General features: G+C 35.2%; 1 protein-coding gene across 25 annotated transcripts; it reads left to right on the top strand.

Annotated features, from left to right (window-relative positions):
* Positions 1-941: 941 nt before the first annotated feature.
* Positions 942-7,559, top strand: LOC137811392 (putative serine/threonine-protein kinase SIS8). 25 transcript variants are annotated; one of them, XM_068613118.2, is made up of 17 exons: positions 942-1,621; positions 2,567-2,978; positions 3,094-3,189; positions 3,283-3,387; positions 3,911-3,931; positions 4,061-4,184; positions 4,289-4,474; positions 4,900-4,940; positions 5,020-5,088; positions 5,179-5,279; positions 5,516-5,594; positions 5,698-5,796; positions 5,870-5,938; positions 6,086-6,135; positions 6,524-6,605; positions 6,928-7,022; positions 7,111-7,559. In XM_068613118.2, the coding sequence occupies exons 1-17, from the start codon at positions 1,290-1,292 to the stop codon at positions 7,211-7,213; spliced, it is 2,064 nt and encodes a 687-aa protein (XP_068469219.1). In that variant the 5' UTR covers positions 942-1,289; the 3' UTR covers positions 7,214-7,559. The 25 variants fall into 25 exon arrangements, 9 of the variants coding, with proteins under 9 accessions (XP_068469219.1, XP_068469221.1, XP_068469214.1 ...); XM_068613120.2 differs by having other exon boundaries at positions 4,310-4,474; XM_090298567.1 differs by having other exon boundaries at positions 967-1,621; positions 4,276-4,474.
* The last annotated feature ends 755 nt before the right edge of the window (positions 7,560-8,314 follow it).

The following is an 8,314-nucleotide window of genomic DNA, read 5'->3' on the forward strand; positions in this document are numbered from 1 at the left end:
CGACGTTTTCGTCTGGCAAGTTCTCCAAAAACGGCAGAGTGAAGTATTTGCGAAGGTGTTCCGACGCTCAAGTCAGTCTGAGTATAATATGTAGGTATGTTAGGGATTAGAAGATTACTTTTGGCACATGGTCCCTTCTGATATTTATAGCCTTGTGTTGGACTTCAACTGTTATGTGCTTTCTTTTGGACCCAGACGAAGGTCCATTTGTGTTTTAATAATAATTTATGATTAAAATGACTTAATTATGATTAATCGTAATCTATCATCAGTTCGGTCTTACCGACGACCTTTCAGCCTCCCGATAATATAATTATTATATTTATTATAAATTAATTTTATAAAAATTTGGAATCCAAGGCAAACAAGTTCAATTTGAAGAATGATTAAGATTGTAAAGAAGAATCCGAGATAACCAATATATTTTCAAAATATACGAGGACTTTGTGTACTATAAAATCTAGGTTATTAATATTCCTCAATCATATGGATTCCACTGTAAGAACAATTTGATACTGTAAATAATAAAAACAAGTACTTTTCTACTACTTTTTAAATACATATTATATTATAATAAAACAATAATTTATTCAAATATAAAAAATACCCATATGTTCTCTCTGTACTAAAATAATTAAATATTTTACTATCCAATTGAGTGTCAGCAGCATAACATAGCACCCCTTCATTTGCCTCCCGTTCTTATCTCTGCCCCTCTTTTCTATCTGATTCTTTTACAACATGCAGTTATTAGTTTTTACAGATTTTGAGTAAATAATATACCTATTAATTACAGATTATTATTTATAATATTTTATTAATTCATAATTCCACTGTCTCGGTCCTCAGCTTTTAAAATATCTCAGAGGTTGAGTTCTGTCAATTTAATTAATAATATTAAAAAACAATGAAAAAAAATGCAATTCATTATATTTAAAATTGGTCACCCTTGCTTCAGGAAACAGAAGCAAAATAGCAAAAACCAAGTAAGCAATAGGATTTACAAGTTTCCGGTGAGGAAATCGTGGGTGGCGCTAGTGCTGTCCGAACACAAAAAACGAAGCATTCTTTTGTCGAGGCGCAATTGGTGGTATCTTCCGGCAATCCTATAGGAGCGCACACTGGATGGCTACCGTGGCCGGCCACCGACACGTGGCGAAGAGCCTTTAGGCCAAAGCCTCGCATTGGACAGAGACGCAGTTGCAATTAAAACCAATAAAATAAATGAATAAACAAATGGTTTGTGCAGAAGCCAAGCGAGGAACCGGCAAATAAACTAACTGTTGTGTATGCGCATTGCGCACCTCACAACCAGAGTTCTGGCCAATTCAATGAACGGCGGCGAGGAGAGAGAAACTGCAGCGTTCCGAGCTCTGGCGGATCGGTGCCGGAGCCTCGAGGAGAAGCAGGCCAAGCTGAGGGAGGAATTCGATGAGCTACTGCAGAAGAAGCTCACAGTCAGGCACGATAACGATGACAATAACGAGGTCATTGCTGATTCAACAACCCTCGGTTTTCCCTCCGGTTACTTCTTATCCGGAAGTCCCTACGCAACCGTGTTGAAATGCATGGGCCACGCCGTTCACGTCCTCAGAGTTCCCTCCGCCGAGATCGTATACTGGTATAGTTAATACATCGTACACGCTACATTTTTTCTTTGAATCGTTTCTTCTTTCTGGTAATTTATTTAGTCTGAGACTGTTCATGGTGTTATAATTTTTAATGGAACAGTTGAACGCTGTAGAGAGAGATAGTGAATAGGATGTGTGAGAAACTAGTTTCGAGTTTGGTTAGACCTCCGCACGATGTCGTTTAGAGTGCTATTTTGTCGGAAATTGAATGAGTTATTTCGGTTGAAAGTTTATTTGGTATGGTACAGCATGTTTAGAATGATTCATGAGGCGAGTGTTCCGAATTCGGCAATTCCGCAACAAAGCAAATAAGAAAGGTTATGGGAATTACTGTACTCGATCATTTTACAGGATATATTTGAACATGTCAAACTGAGGATGGTGGCGGAAGCCTTGGGGATTGAAATTAGAAGACCCGGTGTGTAAGTCTTCCTTATAAAAAATGACAGAGTGTTCGACATTTTAGTTCTGTGTTGAATTTGGGTATTCTAGTGAGAGTCACATTGACGTTACTAAGGAAAAGAGACATCGTGTTGCATTTTCTTCAATAGTTAGTGGTTGGTAGGCACACTTTGCTTAACAATTGTTAATTGTGTATAGCAAATATGGATCACGCTAACACCTGTTCAGTGAAGTCATATCCGTAAATATGGATCTATGTATTTGGGGTAAAGTAATAGAAACTGATTTGTCATAAAACTAATTGGATCCTGTAGTGTAAAAAATAGCAAATCTAAAGAGATTAATGGTTAGAAATTGGCTTTTGAACCGTCATAACTTATTAGAGACTTGTATGTGCCCTCTCATTCAGTGACAATCAAGTCCAATTTCAGTCAAGATTTCACTTTTTTTTTTTAAATTTCAAAAAAATGACCTCTGCAAACTATTCTTTTGTTTTTAAGATTGCTTTTGAGCCAAACCTATTTCCATTTCAGGAATCAGGCGGCCGAAACTCTGTATGGATGGAAAGACTACGAAATCATTGGCCAAAGAGTAGCTAAAGTCCTAATTGCTGAGGACAATTACGCATCTCTACAAAAAATTCTGGAAAGGGTGGTTTCAGGAGTTCCATGGTCTGGGAAGTTTCCTTTCAAGAAGAAATCTGGTGAAGTAATTATGGCATTAGTAACAAAAACTCCTCTTTATGAGGATGGTGAGCTTGTTGGTGTTATAACTGTTTCAAGTGATGCGGCTATAGTAAAATCTACAAATTCAGAAAATCGAACATACAAATCTGGTAACAATAGCCAATCTGGAGTACAGAGGTTAAACTTTAAAAGAATTCAGTGGCCTCCACGACCAACGATTGCACCAATGCCACAGATTGCTTCATCTGTTTCCAATCTGGTTCTCATTAGTGTGATCTTTTATTATATAACTTCATTTTTTTTTTATTTATTTTGGTTTCTTTTTATCATTTGCGTGAGTTAAGTTATAGAACCCTATTTTTTACATCTACCAGGCATCAAAGCTTCTCCCACTGCTGCATATTACTGATGACACAGTTTCCGGGAACACTTCAACAGGTGATGAAAAGCTAGAGAAGCGTGACATATATGTATGTTTCTGTTCATCTCGAGGATGTAGTATCTGGGAAGGTATTTAATCATGAGAATATTTTAAGTTTTCGTCCCCTAATTTCGAATTTCAGGAAACAAAACCTCATTCCAGACATCTCCGTAAAGGAAACACAATTGTCACAGAGGCCTCCGAGAAGAATGAGTCTACAGCAGAATTTGGTCAACCTTCTAAAATTGTAAATAAATCTTAGTTTCCCTTTTATTAGATGCTCTAATTGCCTAGTTTGTGCTATAAATGAATATCAGGAATACAGAAATTTAGTAAGACACTGTTTGTATTGATAAAGTGATACTTCATCTAAAATCATAAATTTGGAGGCTGAACCTTTGTAGGCCACTATGAAGCTTAGATCCCAAATCAATGCCATTTAAGTATATGCTAGCAGAAACTGAGAATATATACCCCAGGCCCATATGAATCTGTAAATTATGCATTGGTTTGATCTATAGTACGTAATATTTGTTTAAAAAATTGTGTTTGTGAACCTTTCTGGGCACTTATGAAGCTTAGATACCAAACTTACGCAATTATTTAGCAGAATCTAAGAATATGCTGGAGGTCCATTTGACTCTGTAAAGGCTGCATTGGTTTGACCTGTAGTACATAATATTTTTTTAAAAATTGTGTGCTATGAAACTTCCGTGTAACTTTTTATCCATTTAAGATATGTGATCCTCTCTATGATTAAATCACTTCAGGCAGCCAAGCTTCAAACTGGGGTACGTGCAAAATATGGAAAGGATAATGGAAATATAAAAAATAATTGTACAGATGATAATTCAGGAAGCAATAGAATGAATTATGAAAATGTTTCATCTGGAGGCTTAGTGGCATTAAATCGATATCAGGATGTTGTTAATGGAGCAGACAAAGAACAAAATCTTCAAAAATGTAATTCTTCACCTGCAATGAAGAGAGCAGATACAACAGCCTGTGCGTGTAGAGCTTCCACTGTTTCCAAAGATTATTCTGGTAAGCCTTTCACTGGGGAGTGGTGTGAATGTTTTGATTCTCCCATTCCCCATACCCACTGTTAAGATTACACTGTCTATTTGATCACAAGAAAATGGAACCAGAGGCTACGACTATGGTGACAGGAGATGAAGTGCAAAAGCAGCAAGAAGGGTCGCAACTGCCAAGTTTGAGGGAGAGTATAGACAAGCATGAAAGTTTGTCTAGCACAGGTGATAATGAGTCAAACTCTGTTTCAGAGTGTGAAATCCATTGGGAAGAACTTCAATTAAGAGAGCAGATTGGACAAGGTAATTAATTCTATTATTATGCATTTTATAGTTCCTCTATGTCGAGGAGTTGAAAGGCTAAAATGCTTTTATTTGTAAATAGCGGCATAAGTTTGGCAAACAAAAAATATATGGAGCAGTCTCAAAATAATATCAATATAATTTTTCCCCTCTTAAATCTAATGGCCTATAATCCTTTATGCCAGAAGTAAAATCAATCTTTTTGAAATTCAGTGTCTAATCGGTGATGAATTGTAATGAAGAAGTAACAAAAAATATTTGCCTCAAACATCTCAAGGTAGGACAAGAAATTTCTAATGGATTTCTTTTCAAATAATTAGGTTGATCTACCTGTATCTTTCTTATAGTAGATCTTGAAATGTTTCTGAATATTCCTATTTCAACTAATGACTGCTGACATAGTTATGTTATACTGTATCGTGTAGGTTCTTATGCAATAGTTTATCATGGAATTTGGAATGGATCGGTATAAAATATCATATTCTTCTATTTTTAATAATAGTATTGACTAGCCATCTGTTCTAAAAACTTATTTTCTTTTTCAGGATGTTGCAGCCAAGGTTTATTTTGGGAACGGATACACAGAGGAGACTTTACAGGACTACAGAAAAGAGGTTTCTCTCTCTCTCTCTCTCTCTCTCTCTCTCTGTGTCTTGCTTTAGATAGAAAGCAACTGATCCATGAATCCTGTGTGTATACTTCAGATTGATATAATGAAGAGATTGAGACACCCTAATGTATTACTTTTCATGGGAGCAGTATATTCACCGGAAAGGCTTGCCATTGTTACAGAGTTATTACCTAGGTAAGATTTTTGACATCATCATCTTTGAGCTTATTAAAGGAGTTGCACTGTGTGTAGAAGCACATAAAATATCATGCATGAAGTATCTGTTATATTTTTATGACATTAGGTAATAGATCTGTGCATTAGTGAATATGAATATCTCACCCACGGTGCACACAAAATCCCCATTTACATTTTTTTTGTATGCAAACTATAGGAATCATCTTAAATTGATTCTATATTTTGCACGGTAGGGGAAGCCTTTTCAAAAATCTACATAGGAACAATCAGACATTAGACATCAGAAGACGTCTAAGGATGGCTCTTGATGTAGTGCGTGTCCTCTCCCTCTTCACATACAAATGTTGAGAGCAAGCCGGTGGCTTGTTGAACCTTCATTTTGTAATTTTCTAAACCACATTGTTGTTCATTTCAGGCTAAAGGAATGAATTATCTTCATCACAGAAATCCTCCAATTGTGCATAGAGATCTGAAGTCTTCCAACCTGCTTGTAGATAAAAACTGGACTGTAAAGGTGATCAATGCTTGAAAATGCTTTTAGTGGTCCTAGGATGGTTAATTATAATGAGTTTTGATTTTTTTCTTAGGTTGGAGATTTTGGCCTGTCTAGGTTGAAGGATGCAACATTATTGAATACGAAATCTGGGAGAGGCACCGTAATGACATCACTCGCTTTTTTCACTTTTTAAATATGAACTTTCTGACCTGAACAGCAAGCAACTGTAAAATCTTTAGTTTGTTTGTAGTGAATGAAGTTTTATTTATGTATCTTGCTAACAATCATATTTTCTGTTAAAATGCAGCCTCAATGGATGGCCCCTGAAGTGCTTAGAAATGAACCTTCAAATGAGAAGTAATTTCTTCTAGCCGTGACTTAACAGATTGCGTTCAGCCTGGAATTTTCTGGAAACTTTGAAAAATGGAGAACATGTTCTGAACACTGATTTTTTCCAAAAAGTTCTCCAAATTGTCATTTTCTGTAATCATTTGCTAACTAGCCCTGATGATCTTGAGGAATTGTTAAATCAGCTTTCAATGTCCTATGTTTAAGATCTTTGATTAGAAACTTCTATATGGCTGCATATTGAGTGTTTTCAATGACTTTCCCACCTTGTCCAGTTTCCAAAAATATCGCTAGTTTGGAAGTTATTTAGTTCTTGCAAATAGTGCCTAGATCCTATTAAATTGGTAATGCACTTTGATGCTTCGGAAGTAATGAATTTCTTTCATTTTTTAAACAGGTCTGATGTGTTCAGTTTTGGTGTCATCCTCTGGGAACTAATGACTCATTCGATTCCGTGGAAAAATTTGAATTCCTTACAGGTCTCTCTCTCCCCGACACACATGTAGTAACTACAAACTCGTCTGTACAACTAGTCTACTGTAGTGATAGCTTTAACTAATAGTGCTGCTAACTAACACATCTCCTCACACCACTTTGATTAACCAATTTCCGAACTTTACAATTTACCTAACAATTTTAATTAACGATACATACTTATGGTTAAGTATATATAGTTTGTTAGTAAATATGTTTAACAATTGATTAATTAAAGTAACAAGTGTAAGCAGCATTATTCATCTTAAAAGTAAAGAAATCTAAACACTGGGAATTTTTTTATAACCATTGTATTTCACTTGAAAGGTTGTTGGAGTCGTAGGCTTTGTGGACAGACGACTGGACCTTCCGGATGACCTTGATCCCTATGTTGCCTCAATCATCAATGATTGCTGGCGAAGGTGCTTCTACACACCCATTTCAGTTTTAATATGATAGAGATTGCCTTCTTGGTTCTAACTCAGGTTTACTTGTGTTAAATGGGAGCAGTGATCCAGAGAAACGCCCATCATTTGAAGAGCTGATCCAGAGAACGTTGTTCCTTGTCAACAGAGTAACAGCAGTGTCAATTAGGAGAATTGCAGAATCCTAAACGTGTTATATGGTTTGGGTTTGGCATTTGCTTTCTCAAAATATATTTGTTAAAAACAGATTATGAGAAGCACCAGCCAACAAATTGGGTGGGAAATGACAAACCAACATTCTTCCTTCCGAAAGTAGTAGAAACAACTCGAGAGAGAAACGGAAGAGGTGAGAGTAGTGGGGGATAAAAATGCTCGTAAAATAATCTGTTTCAAGTCTCTGTAGGTATCGAATTCCATGTGCAGTAGTAGATAGATATAATATAAGTTACTGGAGGTGAAGCTGATCCATGACGTTCGCCTTCTGTGAGGAATGGTTACTGAATAGTGAAGAATAAGTTCCATTTTTGGGCGAGCATTAGAGTTGAATCCTTCTTCGTTGTTGGATTTGACTCCAGATGCTTAATGTATTGGACCCTTTAAACTCCATATAACGACTAACAAAAAAACGATGCATCAGTTAAGAGAGGGATAAATAAAGTATCCTCAACCTTCAACAAAAACCAACCATATTACATGTATAATTTATATATATAAGCAATTCATAAATTTATTAAAATTTATTTTCTTAATTATTTAATGAGAAATTATGTGTGAGAACTCCTTCATTTTAACATTCTATTGATAACTATAACTATTTTTCTCTTTTTACATCATAGTAGTATTTCTCTCTTCTATCTTTTTATTTCTTTAATAGTATGGTCCCTGTGCTATTACAGAAATCAAAATGGAAGTACAAAGAACTAACTAGAGTGTACTTAGAATCTCCCATGTCGTTGTGTAAAATTAAAATAAAAGAAGGGAAATAATTGTGGTTCTCACATTTCAATTTCCTTACTCTAAAGAATATATTTTCAAGTGTTAACGTTTGCCACTATTTATAATTGATTTTTTTAATAGGTAATGAAAAGTAATAAACTCCCGTATTTAAAACAATTGCTTATTTTTCTTTTTAATATTTTTCTCAAATCAAAAACGCATTTTTCTCTTTCTTATTTGTTTTAGAAAGAAGTTTATTATGTGTTTTGGGTATTTAGTCTTTACCTTCTTCTTTTTCAATTATTATTTTTTAATATAATATTTTTTTTTATTTCTTACTCATTATTATTATT

The sequence above is a fragment of the Phaseolus vulgaris genome, chromosome 2 (assembly GCF_051622355.1).
Source record: "Phaseolus vulgaris cultivar YP4 chromosome 2, ASM5162235v1, whole genome shotgun sequence".
Taxonomy (NCBI): domain Eukaryota; kingdom Viridiplantae; phylum Streptophyta; class Magnoliopsida; order Fabales; family Fabaceae; genus Phaseolus; species Phaseolus vulgaris.

Excerpts from the sequence above, each read along its gene's own strand:
- LOC137811392 (XM_068613113.2), top strand. The coding sequence starts at position 1,290 with ATGCGCATTGCGCACCTCACAACCAGAGTTCTGGCCAATTCAATGAAC. Across the intron at positions 5,280-5,515 it reads GTTACAGAGTTATTACCTAG|GGGAAGCCTTTTCAAAAATC; the intron begins GTAAGATTTTTG and ends TTTGCACGGTAG. Across the intron at positions 5,595-5,697 it reads TAAGGATGGCTCTTGATGTA|GCTAAAGGAATGAATTATCT; the intron begins GTGCGTGTCCTC and ends TGTTCATTTCAG.